The 18,273-nt window shown below is 41.8% G+C and overlaps 3 protein-coding genes, 2 non-coding genes and 1 pseudogene across 5 annotated transcripts; 3 read left to right on the forward strand and 3 right to left on the reverse strand.

The window, feature by feature from the left end:
• Positions 1-377: 377 nt before the first annotated feature.
• Positions 378-469, reverse strand: LOC141828736 (small nucleolar RNA snoR118). Its single transcript, XR_012601826.1, has one exon. It is a non-coding gene; the product is annotated as a small nucleolar RNA snoR118 (small nucleolar RNA).
• A 74-nt stretch (positions 470-543) lies between these two features.
• On the reverse strand, positions 544-618 carry LOC141828725 (small nucleolar RNA R66). Its single transcript, XR_012601816.1, has one exon. It is a non-coding gene; the product is annotated as a small nucleolar RNA R66 (small nucleolar RNA).
• Positions 619-1,341: 723 nt separating this feature from the next.
• LOC141828597 (calcium-binding protein CP1-like) lies at positions 1,342-2,083 on the forward strand. Its single transcript, XM_074716050.1, is given in 2 exon segments — positions 1,342-1,538; positions 1,541-2,083. Coding segments are annotated over 2 exon segments (507 nt in total). The 5' UTR covers positions 1,342-1,405; the 3' UTR covers positions 1,915-2,083.
• LOC141828596 (protein SUPPRESSOR OF QUENCHING 1, chloroplastic-like) lies at positions 2,050-6,442 on the reverse strand. The gene is made up of 7 exons (XM_074716048.1): positions 6,049-6,442; positions 5,800-5,900; positions 5,643-5,699; positions 5,433-5,527; positions 4,448-4,547; positions 2,452-2,510; positions 2,050-2,339 (listed from the first exon to the last, which is right to left on the reverse strand). The coding sequence occupies exons 1-7, from the start codon at positions 6,440-6,442 to the stop codon at positions 2,201-2,203; spliced, it is 945 nt and encodes a 314-aa protein (XP_074572149.1). The 3' UTR covers positions 2,050-2,200.
• A 2,730-nt stretch (positions 6,443-9,172) lies between these two features.
• LOC141828150 (putative WRKY transcription factor 48) lies at positions 9,173-10,710 on the forward strand (annotated as a pseudogene).
• Positions 10,711-13,919: 3,209 nt separating this feature from the next.
• Positions 13,920-17,524, forward strand: LOC141828149 (GPN-loop GTPase QQT2). Its single transcript, XM_074715521.1, has 7 exons — positions 13,920-14,153; positions 14,245-14,396; positions 14,488-14,599; positions 14,683-14,909; positions 15,058-15,348; positions 16,737-16,942; positions 17,025-17,524. The coding sequence occupies exons 2-7, from the start codon at positions 14,325-14,327 to the stop codon at positions 17,287-17,289; spliced, it is 1,173 nt and encodes a 390-aa protein (XP_074571622.1). The 5' UTR covers positions 13,920-14,153; positions 14,245-14,324; the 3' UTR covers positions 17,290-17,524.
• Positions 17,525-18,273: the final 749 nt, after the last annotated feature.

Here is an 18,273-nt window from a genome sequence, read left to right on the forward strand (position 1 = left end):
CAAAAAATAATTTGATTACATTGAAACAATTTTCCATTGAAAACTAGACCGATCATGGATGTTTCCATCTGAAATATCAGAAGGAAAACACAAGCGTGTATAATTATTCAAAAGTAAAATCCATTCTTGGCAGAAGCTTATGATGCCTTCAAACATCTCTTACAATTTGGTGAACATGATAAACATATTGATCATAAAAATATCAGGTAATTTCTATTAGTTACTAGTTAATTTACAAGTCCAATGCCAAGAATACTTGCAACAAAGTTTAGATCGAGTCTCGTTCATCACCGCGTGCTTAGTGCCAAACTCGATTAGCATCTGTCAAGAACTTCAATAAATTGAAAACAAAAACAAGGGAAAAAACCAAGAGAATTAAGTCAGGCAATGCTTTCTAGGCAAATGCATATCCGTCAAGCCAAATGCAGCAGAACTGCTCGATCGGAGCCCAGTGCATTTCATCATCCAAACAAAGAGCAAGCATAATCCAAAATAGAGAAGTAGCAGAACAGATTAGAAAACGCGAAGATCAAATACAAGGGTGCCCTCAGAGTCATGCTTGTAGTTTTCATCAGAAGAAAAGAGATCAGGTCTCAAAGATTTCATGCCATCATAGGACCGCAAAGGAAAACCAAAACCAAATTCGTAAGATAATCAAAAGAAGAAAAAAAAAGAAAAACACGAAGATGTCGAACGATCTCGGAGAAAAAATTCGCTGCACCGCAGAGAAAAGGAGGCGAAGCGACTCAAAATCTCCTGAAAACCTAATTTCGCCAATCTATAAAACCAATCCCCCATTGCTGTACTGGAAAACGGAGATTAGCTCATCAGATGGGCTCTCACAAAGATCAAGAAGATCAAACATCGAAAAACTTGAAATAAAGATAGAAAAGATTGAAGAGGCGAAACTTGATTACGGAACATCGAAGACGAGTCTGCCGCCATCGCCGCCATCGCGCTTCTTTGAGAGGAAGAGTTCTCTTAATCCTTAGGTTCGGCCAGTATTTATATAAGTTCTAGAAACTAGGGTTTCCGTCGTTGGGGACTATTTTACTTCTGCATCGCATGAGATGACGTGGCGAGCATTTATCGGCTGATCTCATCGATTACGATTGGGCGTCGTCCGTCCGTTCGAGGTGGCAGCGCGGTTTTGGTCGTGGTGCCAGAACCGGATTTCGAACCGGAACCACAAACCCACTCGATGACGTCATCGATAACGTCACCTCGTTGAACCAGTCCGCCTAATGCCGCAACAGCTTCCTCCCCAAGTTACTACGAACACGACGCGAAAACTTGCTATTTATAGTCAGCCTTGGCCCTCGTCAACCTGGACCTCAAAAGAACGCGTGCCTCCGAAGAATCTAGACTCTTCCTCTCGCTCCTCCGCCCTTTTCGGTAGTCGACGATGTGCCCCTCCGGCCGCCCCCACCGCAGCGATCCCTCGCCCTCCGCCGCCCCGCGAAGTCTCCGCCCGGCGTTCGACGTCCTCGACGCCGATCAGGACGGCAGGATCAGCCGCGACGACCTCAAGGCCTTCTTCTCCTCTCCTCCTCCTCCGGCCTCGGCGCTGCGCCACTCTCTGAGGAGGACATCGCGTCCATGATCTCCGCCGCCGACGCCGACCGCAACGGCCTCGTCGAGTTCGAGGAGTTCGAGCGCATCCTCTGCGGCGGCGGCGGCGCCGCCGCCGGATCCGGCGCCGTGCTGGCCGAGGCGTTCGGCGTGATGGATCGGGACGGGGACGGGAAGGTAGGGTTCGGGGATCTGAAAGCGTACCTGGAGATGGCGGGGCTGCCCGCCGACGAAGAGGACGTGCGGGGAATGATACGGATGGCCGGCGGCGACGCCACCGGCGGGGTGAGCTTCGACGCCCTCCTCAGGATCCTCGCCGTTGATTTCTCTGGCGCCGCTTGAAAATTTTGTGATCCCCTTGATCTGCTTCCTTAATTATTAGCTGTCTGCAACTGCATTGCTAGTGCGAAGTCGTCCAGCCATTTTCTTTGCTTAATGTATTCATTATTTGAGGTTTCTATTGTGCAAACAAACAAATCGCATCAATGTCTTTTCAGATTTCATAAACAAACTGCTGATGACTCCTCAATGATGAGGAAAATTCGATACTTTGTCATATTATTACAGAAATAGGGTGGAAAAAAATTCTTAAAAGCCATATTTTTCAGGCAAAATGTCTCTCTTGAAGCTAAACGCTTTGATCAAGAGAATGTCGCCCACCATACAGGACATCATTGATCGAAACATTTCCTATCTGCTTTCTTATAAGAGATGGACCAGCTTGCTGCAGTTTGCCTTCGGGCAATGTCGTGGTAACAGCAATGCACCTGCAAACGATGCAAGAATAGTTCATGATTAAGGAGGAACACTGTGATGTCTATAAAGATATTGGTGCAACATTTTGATTAAAGCAAAAGAAACCAAGATTTTAATGGGCACCTCATCTGCGCAGCTTTTGCAGCTTGGACACCAGCAAGAGCATCTTCAATCACAATACACTGGAAAACATTTGCAGACAGTAAAACTTCATATCAAGGAAAACTACAATAATTCAAGGCAAATTTACTTAATCAATCCAATAATTCAAGGCCAAATATATTTGCACAAAATAACTTCAGCCCTTGTCCAGCCATTTGGGATTAAGAGACTTGTTGACTTGTGAGTAACAAGATGATACAGATATAATATGACTGTTAATATTATGTTAAATTTAAAAATATATGGTTTAGCCAAAGTGGTCTTTCTTGAGTATATGCTAAAAAGGACAAAATCATATACACTTAGGCTGCGTTTGGTTTAAGAAATACAGAAATACAGAGACAGAAATACAGAAATACAGAGACAGTAGAGACAGGGACGCATTTACAATGGTCTTCGTCGGCGGTGACCGGACGGCGGCGTGACGGTGCCGGAAGCGGAGATGAGTAGAAATTCTGTCTCCGTCTCCATTTCAGTGTCCCCAGTTTGAAAGTGGACAGAAATTCTATCTGAGACGGAGACAAAAATCCTATTTCTGTCTCTGTCTCTCAAAATCAAACGGGGGCGGAGACAGAAATCCTATTTCTGTCTCTGTATTTGTGTCCCTGTCTCCAGAAACAAACGCAGCCTTAATACACAAGAGCACTTTGGGGTAGCTCAAATAGCTAATAAAATAGGTTAAAGATGGTATGGATTCTAAAAGGTGATCAATATATTCTATAGTTAGATTCCGATATTACTATTGAAATAGTATTGCATTGAGTCAAATGGTCCTAAGTAGTTGGGACAAAACAACTTAATCTTCATAATGATAAAGATGATGATGTGCTAACTTTAAAATAACTATAAATATAAATTAAATTATAGTTCAATTTTAATATTTAATTTGCTTTCATAATATGATTCAGTTGAATCTAATCATAGTGTACTAATGAAGTCCATATATTAATATAATCCTTTGAATTAGTTGGTTCCTACTCATCAAATTCAAATAATCAAGGAGCAAAGACTTGAGCTACCTAGCAAGAGGAACCAACTTTCCCATTACTTTCTAATTCAATTCAATTTTAAGAAAACCACAGAAGGTAAGTTTTCAGGTGAAGATATAATTTATGAGAAGAGGTCTTTTGCTTCTCTCTGAAACATAAAATCTTAAAATGTGGAAATAGGGCAAAGGTACATGGTTTATAAAAATACAATATGATGCCTAATTACTGGTGTTCAACTATATGAACTTGTCCAACCTTTTGAGCTTTGTTTAGGACAATAGCAGTGGGAAAGAAGGAACACTGCAATAGTGTGCAAAGTCACTTTATATTCGATATTCTTGTATTCATAATCGAAGGGGAGCCTTGGCGCAACGGTAAGGTTGCTGCCATGTGACCTAGAGGTCATGGGTTCAAATCCTGGAAACAGCCTCTTGCCAAAGGCAAGGTAAGGCTGCGTACAATGAATCCTTTCCCCGGACCCCGCATGGCGGGAGCTTCGTGCACCGGGCTGCCCTTATTCTTGTATTCATAATCAGGATAAGGTCTAGATCATCTATAGCCTAATGGTGTAGAGGCATGCTATTCCATCTGGAACAAATTAACCCTGATTCATTTTTTAGCAGATACACAAGATCCCACAGATGCATTTAGTCTTTCATTGTCACACGATAATCACATTTCAAAACCATCTTTTATAGAGTAAAAAAAATACTCTATAACTGAAAAGACACACCTCATAACCATGTGAAGACAAGCATGTTGATTATGACAAATGTACAACATGTACTATCAAGAGAACTGTAGCTGTGGATTTTCTAGTGGAAATTTTTTCAAATTCTGGAAGGATATATTCACCAAAAAAAACAATTGTTTTGAGTTTCATGTCAGAAGTTTACTAAAATGATGTATTATTTGTATCTTTTCAACAGTGAAATAAGATTAATCAGAAGAATTGTGATAAGAAATACCTCTGATTCAGGTACATTCAAGTTCTTTGATGCAGCTAAGAATATATCTGGAGCAGGCTTCAAATTCTCAAATGCATCAGCAGATACAATTGCATCAAACCTGATATCCATAAGACATTTCAGATCATTAAATTGAGATATTGTAGGAAAGATAAAACCTTGATAATCCTGTGTGCCTAAAGGAGCTGTCTTAAGAAGGAGCTAGGAAATAGTATCGCCAAGATTAATGGTAACTACAGTAATTGCATCGCATAAGTTGAGAAGAACTGCTAGAGCATAAAAACTTCAGTTTACCCGAGCATTGCCATAGAATCATTATCATACCACTGAATATTTGATTCTAGAAAATAGAAATTAGTTTACAAAAGACCTAACATATGTTACTCAATAAATCTCACAGGTACATCCAAAAATCAATAGGAAATTTTTTCAATATAAATTTTGCATAATTAAACAATGCAATCCACATGCAAATGATTGGCTACATTCAATAGAATATATCTGCAGATAAACCTCAAAAAGATCAAACAATTAAATGTTCCGATTATAGGAAAAGTGCTCATCTTCTCAAGTCAATGACTAGCCAAAGATTAAAAGAGATCAGAATACAAGCCTTAGAATTATAATTTTTACCTTCAGTAATGATGGGTTTTTTTCCTTCTTTGCACAGGGAAACTGAGAAAAGGGGTAGGTGATTTAGACCAGCCTTTTAAAGTTCCTTCGTTATGATGGTTGGTTATTTGGTGTCATATATATATAATTTTACACAGATCTAATAGAAGTGAAAACAATAATTGATATGCTAAAGATCAACAATGTGCACAAAATTAAGCATTTATGGTTATGCTATCGTAGCAAGAAATTCACGTATATCCCTCAGAAATATGCAAACTAACTCTAGGCAGGACAGAACCAGCATCATAATGTATAAGATAGTCTAAATCATCAGCCAACAAAATAGACAAAGAATTCATGAGCTACTGACAGAGAAACAGGAAGACCAGCAGCAGCAAGATTTGCATCAACCTTGATCCTGTCAGCACTAGAGGCAACAGCAACCTTAAGCCCTCTTCGTTTGCACTATCATCGAGTACATCAAACCAAAAGCTTAATCGATTTAGAAATAGTTTTAAAAAAAGATTTTAAAAAATGATAAAGGGGCGCCTACTGTCACAAAAATTCATGAATGATATACCTCCATGATGAGTTCAAGAGCTCCAGGAAATCCAATTCCTGCCTCCGGCTTCGCATACTGCAATGAAACAAATAAAATTTAGTTTTTTGATACAAGATCCAAAATAATTATCTAAGATATCTGGTTCAAGCAATGTAGAATGATCATCTATTAATACCTTAGCAAGGTAAATTTCGAAAAAACGTTTTTTAGCAGCCTCTGGATCGAACCCTTTCACTCCCTTCGCTCTGGCAACACCTCCAAGAAAATTGGCCTCGCCTATTAATACAAAAAAATCGTGGGAAAAAGGAAAACAGATCAATTTCACGTTAATTAAAAAGCTCCGAGAAAAAACAATCACATCCTAACACCAACAAATTTGCTCCGAGAGAGATCAACAGGGAAAACGAGAACTGGAGGAGCCTACCCGTCCCCATGAAGGGAATGAAGTCATCGGTGGTGACGGAGACGCCCATGTCAGCGAACACATCGACCGCCGCAAGCCTTGAAAGCTCTTCGCTGTTGCAAAGGACACCGTCCATGTCGAAGAGGACGGCGGATACCTTGCCCCATTCCGCGCCCTCCTCTCCTACTCCGACCGCTTCTCCTTCCGCCTGCTGCGACGGAGAAGCGAGAACGACGGCCGCGGTACTAGGACCCACAGGCATCAGATCCAAGCTCAGCGGCGGGCCGCGGCGGCGGCGGCGGCGGAGAGCGGAGGAGGAGAAGGTTCCAGAAACGAGAGAGGAGTGAGGAGAGTGAGGAGGGTAGATTCGGAAAGAAACAGGTTTAAACGCGAGGGTTGTTAAGCCTTGCGCCATGTGGCTCGACGAAGAACGAAGGGAGCAGGGAAGCGTTAACTAGCGCTGGTGCGCGAGATGACTAAAATGCCCTTGTACGCTGATAGCCACTTCATTGGATCAGGATTTGGGTGGCCCATTTTTCTCAATATTTGTGAATGGGAACAAGTGGGCTATCCAATTTATGTCAAAAATAATTTATTTTTTAAAATAATAAAAGAATACACTAAAAATTAAAAAGCATTTTTTTTTCTAAATTTTTAAGTAGTTCCTATTTTTATTTTTTTATGAAAATGGTACCCCACTCCAATATATATCCTAATATAATTTCCCAACTAATTTTTGTAGCAATTAAGATTTTCATGATTCATAGTAATTACGAAATCGTAATTATTACAATGCACTCGATTGATTCAAATTCTAAACGGAATATAAAAGTGTTGAATAGTACTTATACTATACGCAATTACGCAATTAAATGATAAGATATACAAGGTGATTGAGGGTATTAGGCCAAATAGGTCAATCAAGGTAGTTAGACTTAACATATCAGTAAAGTCGAACAATGAACCATTTGAGTTAATTCGTGTAGTTGATATTTTTCTCTTGTTGTGCCTTTTTGGCATTACTCCAAATACATCAAGATCAGATCATAAATCATTTATTTTACTTGAAATGTTCATCTTCTCTCATAAAAATACAACTTACTACGGATTATTTTTTTAATGAGAAAATAATCCAGATCAGGATTAATAATCGATTTGATTATAGCTGAATTATTTAAGAGCATTTTGATAATCGATCCATAGTAGGTATTATTTTTCTAATTTATTAATAATAAAAGATTTTTTTCTCTATTTTCTTTTCCCCCCTTAATTTTCCATCCCTCTTCATTTTTTTAAAATATATTTTTTCAGCTCAATAAGCAGGGCCAAGTGCGGACCCGAAGCAGCCACGTGTCCACCCTAATCAATAGGGGGCAGGACCAACCTAACCAATCTAGTATAATTAAATAAATATAATTAAAGGTTTCGTGCGCTTCTTAACTAACCCTACATTTACCGATCTTTCTGGAAGGCCAATCTCCATTTGTTTAATCCATAAATACGCATACTAATTAATAAAAATATTTTTCCATTTTCTATTTTCCAGTTTTTTATTAAAATACTTATTATTAAATTGCTGAACTGATTGCCATAACGACGCACGACAGCCACGTCTAATTATTTTAAATTATAATAAATAAATAGATAAAAAAATAAAAAAAAAAACAAGGTTAGGCAGATGTCACTGCCCGACGTCCAATCCCCCTCCAAATGCTGACCGTCGGCCCTCCAACTTGCCGCCGATTCGACGGCTCTGATGCCGCGCCGCTGACGCTTCCGAGAATTCGAGAGATGCCACCTGGCTCGTTGACCTCCGACAGAGTCAAACTTACTGTTTTAATGCCCCTTGCCTCCCTCCCAGACTTTGACTTCTCACTGATCCTCCCCCTTCTCTTTCCTTTCTCTCTGCTCCACAATAATAAATATCATTGTTATTAATCTCTTGCTCCCAAACTTATCCTCGAAGCAACTGCAGCAGTCAACAGTCGCAAACTGTTCTCAGCAGTTTCTGGGCGACGACGTTGATTTAATTTAACTTAATTTAAAGGGCAACGAGCCAATTAAGCTATCGATCGAACTGAGAGAGATGGGACGAATCTGAGAGCTGCAGGAACGTGCGGAGCAAGCAACCTCCAACGTACGTCTCTCGATCGGACCCAAACCGCGTGGGCCAGGGCCCGCCGCAGCCGTCCGATCAGCTCGCCGGACGGCCGACGGACGGCGGCGGAGCGGTCGGTGACCCGGTCCGAGCACGTCGGCGAGACTCGGCTTCACGGGACGGTATTAATTAATTAGTTATTAAGTCTGCGACAGAAGCGACAGAGCGAGTCACGACGCGGATTAATGGCGTAATTAGTGTTCCTGCTGCGCAATTAGGCGCCACGAAAGGCGTCGTCGCTTAATTACTTGTTTATTTAATGCGAGAAGGTGCCCGACAGGAGCGCGATGGCTTGGGGAGGCATGTAATGAACCGAAATAATTATAATTATTATTATTAATGGCGATTAGTTTTAATAAGCGTAAATTTCCTCATTTTAATTAGTTTATTTATTTATATTTTGGGTTTCGCTTTCTGGAATCAACTTTTCGGTGGGTAAATCACCGAGCCGAAATTATTCTCATGGCATGCGGTGACCTAACACGGATGTCAACTGTGCCGGACGTCATCAGTGACGTCAGCGGCGCCATAATCGCCACCTAATTCGCGGCCTAACAATCCGGACCGCAGTTTCGGTTTAACTGTTGTTTTTTTTAAAATAAATAAATAAATAAATAAAATGACGGGAAATTATTTAAATATTAAATATTTGGCGGTGTTTGGCGTGCGAACGGGAAGCAAGCGGGACACGACGACGCCGAGATTGTTGTCCGCACGGGATCAACGTGTCGGCGATCAGGACCGCACGTGCCGGCCACCGTACGATGCATCCGCACGTGCGCGGAGTTTGTATGACTGTTGCACCCTTGAATGAGGGAGCCTCCGTTCACACCGGACAAAACCGGGGAGGCGGTGAGCGGAGCACCGAGTCCGTACGAGCTCCCGAGTGACCCGCGGTGATTATACCACTCCGATGTTTTCCCACTGTTCCTCTTTTTTTTTTCTTCTCTTGTTTATAAAAAAGCTTGGGCGATGATAATACCACTCTTCTCTCTCTTCCTGCTTCTCTAACCGAACCCTAGCCCTCGACTGCAGCGGGAGCGGGAGAGGGCGCGGGGTTGCCTGATGAGAACGATGCGACGATGAGGGAGAAGCGGGAGGAGGAGATGGAAGCATCGTCGACGGCCGCCGCAGCCGCGATACAGCCGCCGTTCTCGTCGCAGACGTCGACGTCCGTGTTTCCGTTCGGCGGGGGGTTCTTCGACGCCGCCGACGACAAGGATTCTCTCGGATTCCTCGAGCTCCTCGGCCTACGGGATCCCCACCACCCGTCTCCTCCGTTCTTATTTGATCACGTCCCGCAGCGGACGCCGGGGCCGGATCCGCCGCGGCCTGCGGCGCGGGGAGGCGAGCCGATCGACGGTGGCAATATCCCCGCGACTCCGTCGTCGATCTCGACGTCGTCCTCCGCGGAGGCGGCGGCGATCAAGGCGTCGACCTCGTCCGCGGAGGCCGCCGGAGATGAGCAGGGGAAGTCCGGTAAAACGTAAGGCGTGTGGTTGCTTGATTAATTTAGGGCTGAATTCGAATTTGATATGGGGTTTGGAATGGGGACGCGATGATGCAGGGGGAAGGAAGAAGGCGGGAAGAAGAAGGGGCAAAAGCGTCAAAGGGAGCCGCGATTCGCGTTCAAGACGCTGAGCGAGGTCGACCACTTGGAAGATGGCTACCGGTGGCGCAAGTACGGACAAAAGGCAGTGAAGAACAGTCCCTACCCCAGGTGCCTATTTACTCCTTTGCCACTGCTGGACCTTTCTTTTGATTCCGGTGCTAATGGCGGGGTGCGATCGATCGTCATTGCGGCAGGAGTTACTACCGTTGCACCAGTGCCACCTGCGGCGTGAAGAAGCGGGTGGAGCGGTCGTCGGACGATCCGGCGGTGGTGGTGACGACGTACGAGGGACAGCACACCCACCCCAGCCCCATCCTCCCGCGCGGCCACGCGCATCAACCGCTGTTGATCCCGCCGCCGCCCGACCCTCTGCTTCCGCCGCCGCCGCTCGGATTCAGCGTGCTTCCGCCCAAGAGCTACCACCTCTCCTTGCTCGGCAGCTACCTCCCTCCTGCTCCGGCTCCGGCTCCGCTCTGAACTTCCTCTCCGCCACCGCAGCTCCTCGTCCTCTCCCCCCGTTGACCCCCAACTCCATGATCACTAACCGGACTGCGGCCGAGGGAGCGTCGTCCAGGGACCACGGTCTGCTGCAGGATTTGATACCGCCGGAGATAAGAAAGAACGAGGAACTGTAGAGATGATCCTGTTAATGGTACGTTCGTTGGCCTCCCCTGGAACAAAAAATTTGCTTTTTTTTTTTTTTACATTTTGAATTTTACTTTCCTCTCTCCATCTCTTTAGGAGTTTGTTTTTTTCTCTGACCTGATCGGTTGGATGGAGCATTCCTAACAGTCCTTGATCTTGTACACTGAATGACATTATTCTACTGTTTTGCCGTCATCGATCCCACTCTCATTCATCCCACTGTACAAGAACTAGCTAGATCATTAATTACTTCATACTCCTTACTTAATCATCCAATTATTGAACTTTAATGATCGGATTGTCATTCTTGAAATGCATAGAGTTTAGTTTTATTGCTGAAGTGACTAATTAATTTGCCCCGTTTCTTCCTATCAAGGAATTAATCCTCTGCATCACTTGGTTTCAATATTCCATTTGCTTTCCTTTGCCGTTCTTGTGCCTCTTTTAGATTCATTGAATGGAATTGAGTAGTGCTTCTACTGCACATTTAGAATTGTTGAAGCTTTTTTAGTGAGCTGCAGCTTGGGCAGCACTTTTACTTTGCATGGTAGGAATTGAGGCAAGTCGACAAGTTCCATTAGCTCGTCCATTAAGGAGAGAGACAGTGAGAGTGAATGAGTGAGAGAGAGAGAGAGAGAGAATATCAATTGATTAATGGCTTGGCTGGGAATGTTAATTAGCCAAAGGTGCAGCTGATTAAATTCTTGCTATGGGCCTGGGGTGGTGCATGGTACACGCACTCATCACTCAGCCAAAAGATTGATAGAAATAGGTTTAATTTGGACTTGTTCTTCATTTTTACAGATTTGTATGTGCACCAGAGTGTAGCTACTACTAGCTGCTATGCATTAGAATTCAATGAACCAATTATTACACCAAGGAGGAAGCCTTTAAAATTGATTCCTGTATCTGTTTTATTACAGCATCTATCATCTATCTTACATGCATGCATCATTAGGTGCATCCTTGGTTTACTTTATGTTTATGTTTGAGATCGAGGATGAGTGAATCATCGGTGAGTTGTCTTTCTAGATTGACAAGTTACCATTGATTTAGTGAAGGATGAGCTCTTTGAATCTCTACAAAACTCACCGAAAGTTAGAATGGAGGCCAATGTTGATCTTGATTTAGCCACTCTGACTCTTAAGTCAAGTCTCTGGGTAGAGAAAAGAGAAAAGAATAGAGAGTACAAGAAAGGTGTGTGATGGTTTCTATATGTACCTATGCTCGTGAGAGTGAGTTTTTTTTATATATTACCCTAGCAGGAAAAATGGTGCCCACGTTCTTCATCATATCTTGATCGAGGGAACGCCACATTCGAGTAGAAGGGGTGCCATATTGTCTCATGTTACTCATGTTCTGTTGATTATGTCGTCCCACTTTTGCCATATTTTATTGATTCTGTCATCTCATTCCTGTTCATCCCATGTTTATCATCTTCTGTTGACCTTGTCATTCCACATTTTGATCAAGGGGACATCACGCTCAAGTAGAGGGGGTGTCACATTGTCTCATGTTCCCCACGATTAAGGGGCTAGTGACTCCATCTAGAAGTATCTATAATGAGCTGAGCTGAAGGAGTCGGGCGTGGTGAGTTAAAGGAGTTAAGGGTGGTCGAGCTGAAGGAGTGGGTGTTGCCGAGTTGAAGGAGTTAGGGCATGATCGAGTTGAAGAAGTCGTGCATGACCGAGTTGAAGGAGTCGGACATGGTCGAGTTGAAGGAGTCTGGTGCGACCGAGTTGCAAGAGTCAAGCGTGGTCAAGCTGAAGGAGTTCGGCGCGATCGAACTGAAAGAATCAAGAGTGGTTGAGCTGAAGAAGTCAGATGTGACCGAGCTGAAGGAGTCAAGAATGGTAGATTTGAAGGAGTCGATTATCTCTTAAGCTCGTCTACGTATATACGTATATATTGGATATCTCAATGTCTGCCTATCTCAAATCCGTCGATCTCTCTCTTTTTCTTTTTAATTTACAATTCAGTTTGACTTCTGATCAACTTAATGGTATCACTTGTAGGCCATCTATCTCCGCCACATTACTTTCATATTAAGTCATCTATCATTTTTCACCACCAAACAGATCTCTTGCTTGTTCTGACTTTATGAAAGAATATGCATGTGTTGCTATTCTAATTCTACTCGAGAAATTAATCAACTACTCTAATTAATCCATTGGTTGAAACTTGCTTGGGAGGCAAAGAGAGGAATAAATATTCTATGCAAAGTTCTCCACGGGACCGGAAGGGGCCCACCGAAGCAAGGGACAAATGAGCGGCTCCGTAAGGATTAAATTAAATGCTGTTGAAGACGACTCGTCGATGGGGACAGTCCGATTACTGCGTGCCTTTAAAAGTTTAATTAAAGATCTGGCTTTCTTAAGTGCGTATGAGAAATAAATTATTTCTACATCTTTCGCATTCAATTTAACTCGATCGTTTGAGAAAAAAAAGAAAGAAAGTTGGACATTCGATATCCTGACAGTTTCATACAATTGATCTTGCGATCATCTATGAAAAAGTAAATCGAAAAATTACAGTTGACCACGATGGAAAAAGATATTTCGTCTCGTCGAGATTCAAATTCTTGTCCTTTTTTACAAATTTATTCCGTTATAACCAACTCAACTATGCCCATGAGCATTGAGAAGAATTCGTCGAGAGTTATCCCAACAAAATTCCTCCTATATGTACAAAAAAATAAGATAAAAAAATTTAAGTTAGGATTAGTGTAAAAATCTATATACTGCTTTTCATCATCATTTAGGTGTGTTTTGTTTATTTATTAAGGTGTGTTTTGTTTATTTATTAAGGTGAATTTTTGTTTTATCTGTGTTAGTATCAGTTTTATACTAAAAAGGGCAAAAAGTGTTTCTATAAAAATTAAAATTAATCAGTTGTTTTTGTAATGACTAGAAAATATTTGTTTTTCATGAATAAATTAATTTGTCTAGTATTACTTTTAAATTTTATCTCTATGAAATTAAAAATATATCATAATTATAAGAAAATTTTATTTTAACTTGCAAACTTCTTTTCCAATATTATTAATATTACTACCAAGAATCCAAGATGTCGTTCTTAGTTATTATTATTATTATTATTATTATTATTTCCATAATTATATAAGGATATTGTCGGTTGATCCTTTTGGCTATCCAGATATTTTTAAAAAATAAATATTAGGAAATAATAACACATAAAAATTTATTTATATAGGATCGACATGGAAAAGCGTTGGAGTGAACTTTAATACTGTGTAGATATATATATAAAATATATTTTTTAAATTCTTATTTTTTAGTTTAAATATTAAATATTAAATCTTAAATATTAAAAAAATATTTTATATTAGATATTAAGATATACAATATATATATATTTTTTATTAAGTCTCTTTTCTTGTTAATAATCTTCTCTAGCTCGTCTCTGTCCATTCTGTTTTAATTTTTTTTCTCTTTAATATTTTCTCGACAGTTTGCCTTAACCCTAAACTTCCTTCTCTCCTGACCACCGCCGCCCTCTTCTGTTTTTAGGCAGCGGCTCGAACAAGCACCAGGAACTCAACAGCGCCGCCCTGACCGCCGCTGCAGCCGGGTCGGCCGCCCCCTCCGTCGCCGTCTCAATAGTGCCCCATCCGTTATAGCCGAGCTCCTCCGTCTCACACCACGGCCTCCTCTCCTCTCCAGAAAGGCACGACGAACGTGTCGCGAACAGGTACTTGTCAAAATACCCTATTCCCGAAGTCTTTATTCCCAGCACACTAGCGCGATCGTCCGTCCCCAATTCCTTCACCGTCGTTCTCCAGCGAACGTACCGCCTACGGCCTTACCTCCCTCCTGCACCGACTTGTTTACTTGAGGCAATTTAGTACTCCGGTGGCATATCATGGATGTGGATTCGGACCCCAATGCGAGCAAACAGATGCACATAGATTCGAAAGAACCAGTTGTTGATAAGGTCTGAAACAGTTAATTATCTCTCTCTTTTTTTTATTGGCGATCGTTTTATTTTACTCCCTGTCCCTCATGCCTGTTTGTCAATTTGAAAGGGAAAGGTGAAGGATGATCTCTCAGACTCGATCGAGGGCTTGCAGATATCTGATTCATCGAGTTTTACGTTCAAAAGGAAACCGGTTATCATCATCCTTGTTGGAATGGCAGGTATGTTGTAGAATTGTTATCGTTTTTCTCTCTTTTTTTTCCTCCAAGTTTGTAACTGCAACAGTGGTTTCCCATTTTTGTAGGGAGCGGTAAGACTACATTTCTCCACAGATTGGTCTGCCACACTAAGGCTTCGAACATTCGAGGCTATGTGTTGAACCTTGACCCAGCTGTGATGAGCCTTCCGTTTGCTGCAAATATTGACATAAGGGACACTGTTCGCTACAAGGAAGTAATGAAGGAGTACAATCTTGGCCCTAATGGTGGAATTATGACATCACTGAATCTCTTTGCAACAAAGTTTGATGAGGTTGAATGTTTTTCTGTTCACTGAATCTAGATTTGTGAGAATTTCAGTTTTCCTTCAGACGTTTCTAGTTTGATGGATAAACAAATCTTAGCCTATTTTTTTGGCAATGAGATATTTTAGCTAAGTCGTTCTACATCGTGTTTTATAGGTAATATCGATCATAGAAAGACGGGCTGATGAGCTTGACTATGTTTTGGTGGATACACCTGGTCAGATTGAAATTTTTACTTGGTCAGCTTCTGGAGCAATAATTACTGAAGCCTTTGCTTCGACGTTTCCCACGATAATTGCTTATGTTATGGATACACCTCGCTCTTCAAATCCAGTAACTTTTATGAGCAATATGCTATATGCTTGTAGCATACTCTACAAAACGAGGCTGCCTTTAATACTAACTTTTAACAAGATTGATGTGGCCAATCATGAATTTGCATTGGAGGTATTCTAGTTCCTGTTACTTCCTTGTTTTTCATACTACTTTTTGTCATCCTGATGGCATGCTCTTGAATGTCTTTAGCATGCTTAACTAGTAGAGAACCAAAAACACAAATGCATATCGGCTACTCTGATCACTACCTATCAAACAACAAGCTTACCTCGTCTCCTCAGAATTTATTCTGCCCTCTAGATTTTGTTAACACAATGCATACTTCTTCACTTTGACAATAGCAAGTGTTTTAACTTTTTTGAATAGATACTGATGAGCTTGCTTCTTGTGTTTACATTATAGACAAGACATTTGTATAAAACATAACCTTGTCACTGGCTTGTATATATGCTTATCAACTATTGTCTCTTTGTGTTGTAAGTCTATAGTGGAACATTTTCTATATTATAAATTGATGTTGGAATTATCCATCCATTGGATTAGTTAATTCTGTAAAAAACAAACATGGCAAAGAATCTCATATTCAGCTACTAATTTTGAAATTTAGAATCTCATATAGCAAAGAGTAAAATATAGGCCTAATGAAATTAAGAGATGAAGTAAAGAGCTTTGAATGTGGGAAGTTATTCACTTGCTGCTGTTATTGTTAGCTAAATTTACAAAAAAAAAAAAATGATGATAAGTTGCTTGAAAAGAACACTAGGTAGACAAGGAGATCAGAACACCAAGCAAAAGAGGTCTGAATAGATCTGAGAGAGTGAGAGAAGAAGTCTGCTTTGGCAATGTGTGTGTATGTGTGAGTGAGGGAAGAAAGAGAGAGAGAGGATAGATAATATTGTTTAGTTATTTTCTTCTTGAGATAGCCATCCTACTTCACTAATAACTGTCTTTGGTGTTTCTTCTCCTTTGTCATATAAGAAAAAGACATTTAAACTATATCCTTGCTTTTTTCTGAATTTTACAATCCATAAAAAAATTTCCATGATCTTCCCAAACTTTTAAATCCACATGGTACTTTCAATTTAAAGAGAAGTTAAAGGAGATATTTCTCTGAAGCCTAAGTCAAGTCCTCCAACTCAGTGCAACTATTTCACCATGGTATCTTTTCTCCAAACTGAGCACCGTTAATGTCTCTTTTCTGTGACTAAGGAGGATTGCGTCTATCTTTTCTTGTTTCATTGGAATCCATGTTCCAACTTGAGCATAATATTTCCATTAGTTTCAAATTGAAATCAAGATGACACCAAATTTGTGACTTTACCCACGGTAGGCCTAGTCAAGTGTTTTGCTGAAATCACTCCTAAGATTGAGGAAATCACTGATTTCCCTTTCACTTAACCTTTGCATAATAAACTTAACATAGGCTACATATTAATTTGCATGCACCCCATTATTTATTTTTCTTCTTTACGATTTACAGTTCATTGTTCTGGTATCAGTGGATGCAGGATTTTGAAGCATTTCATGCAGCATTGGACACTGATTCATCCTACTCATCAACTTTAACAAGAAGTCTTTCTCTGGCACTCGAAGAGTTTTACAAAAACATGCACTCCGTGGGAGTTTCAGCAGTTTCTGGTGCTGGAATAGAAGCCTTTTTCACTGCAATTGAATCGAGTGTTAAAGAATACATGGAGAACTACAAGTAACAACCAACCACCGAACTTATTTTGGTTCTAAAATTGACTTCAGCATTATAACTGGGATTCACTCCATTTTCTATACAGAGCTGACCTCGACAAGAGAAGGGCCGAGAAACAGCGTCTGGAAACAGAGCGCAGGAAGGAAAACATAGAGAGACTACGCAAAGACATGGAGAAAACTAAAGGCCAAACAGTCGTACTTAGCACTGGTCTAAAAGACAAGGGATCCCTTAAGATGGAGGATGAGGAAGAGGAGGAAGAGGAGTTGGAGGATGATGTTAGATTCTCTGAGGAAGAGACAGAGGAAGATGAAGGTGAAGATGAAGAGGTTGCGCACTTCGGTTTTTGAAAATCTGCAGTATCTACTAATTTTCCCTTGTGAAGGGCCACTTCTGAGAGGCTTATACTTCCAGTACAGTTTGTTTTACTGAATGTTGTGGAACTGGTAGTAGGTCTTTGTTCAAATTCTGCACTTGTTTATAGATTTAGGTGCATATGATACTTGCTGAATGCTTTGCAAAATGAACATAATGTTTTTATATTTTTTTGTTGGATTTTATGAATTGATTTCCATTTATCTTTTATCATAGGGGACATTTTAGCATAAAATGGTATTTCAAAAAGAATAAAATAGATATATGAGATTAGAGAAATGTTATGCTGTGTGATGAGAAATTCGTGATCCGTGTATGACACCCACGACCCATTGTCGTTGTTGCTACCTTTGCTGTGTTGTCGGTCACCGCCGACCTCTCCCTCAGGCGTGATCGACGCGCAGCTCATCAGTGGCGCTCCGTCTGGTGTCAGATTTCGGCTGGATAGGGGTTAGAATCCGGTGAATTTCGATCGGAAACAGTGAAATCATGCACGCGGCCATTGTCGGTCGTGATTGGCATGAATTCCGGTTGAATCGCGATCGTCGGACGGCAGAGGACCGGTCGTCATCGCACAGCGGTCCTTCCTCGGTCGGTCTTCGATTGTGATTTGGCTGGAATCCGGCCCAATCGCGGTGGGCAGTGGTGTGCGCCACTGCCCCCCGCGATCGGGTCGGATTTTGACCAAATCGTGGCCGGAGACCGACCGAGGAAGGATCACCATGCGACGGCAGCCCGTCTTCTGCCGTCCGATGATCGCGAATTGGTCGGAAACAGGGTCGACCGTAGTCGGTAGTGATGCGCGCCACTGCCGACTGCGATCGGCCCTGTTTCCGACCAAATTTGTCGGATTCCGACCACTATCCGGTCGGAATCTGCCGTCGGATGGAGCACCGGTGAGCGACGCGTCGATCGCGGCCGAGTCGACGGTCGACGGTAGCCGGACGGGGTGGCAGCAA

This window comes from Curcuma longa, chromosome 4, assembly GCF_044706935.1.
Source record: "Curcuma longa cultivar G26 ecotype Majalengka, Jawa Barat chromosome 4, ITB_CL_G26_1.1, whole genome shotgun sequence".
NCBI classification, from domain to species: Eukaryota; Viridiplantae; Streptophyta; class Magnoliopsida; order Zingiberales; family Zingiberaceae; genus Curcuma; species Curcuma longa.

What these genes read in the sequence shown, in the direction of transcription:
- LOC141828596 (XM_074716048.1), bottom strand. Translation starts at nt 6,442, where the DNA reads ATGGCGCAAGGCTTAACAACCCTCGCGTTTAAACCTGTTTCTTTCCGA. An exon ending in TCGAAATTTACCTTGCTAAG is followed by an intron (nt 5,700 to 5,799) that starts GTATTAATAGAT and finishes GTTTCATTGCAG; the next exon opens with TATGCGAAGCCGGAGGCAGG. An exon ending in GCAAAAGCTGCGCAGATGAG is followed by an intron (nt 2,340 to 2,451) that starts GTGCCCATTAAA and finishes CATCGTTTGCAG; the next exon opens with GTGCATTGCTGTTACCACGA.
- LOC141828149 (XM_074715521.1), top strand. Translation starts at nt 14,325, where the DNA reads ATGGATGTGGATTCGGACCCCAATGCGAGCAAACAGATGCACATAGAT. An exon ending in TTGCAACAAAGTTTGATGAG is followed by an intron (nt 14,910 to 15,057) that starts GTTGAATGTTTT and finishes CGTGTTTTATAG; the next exon opens with GTAATATCGATCATAGAAAG. An exon ending in GAATACATGGAGAACTACAA is followed by an intron (nt 16,943 to 17,024) that starts GTAACAACCAAC and finishes TTTTCTATACAG; the next exon opens with AGCTGACCTCGACAAGAGAA.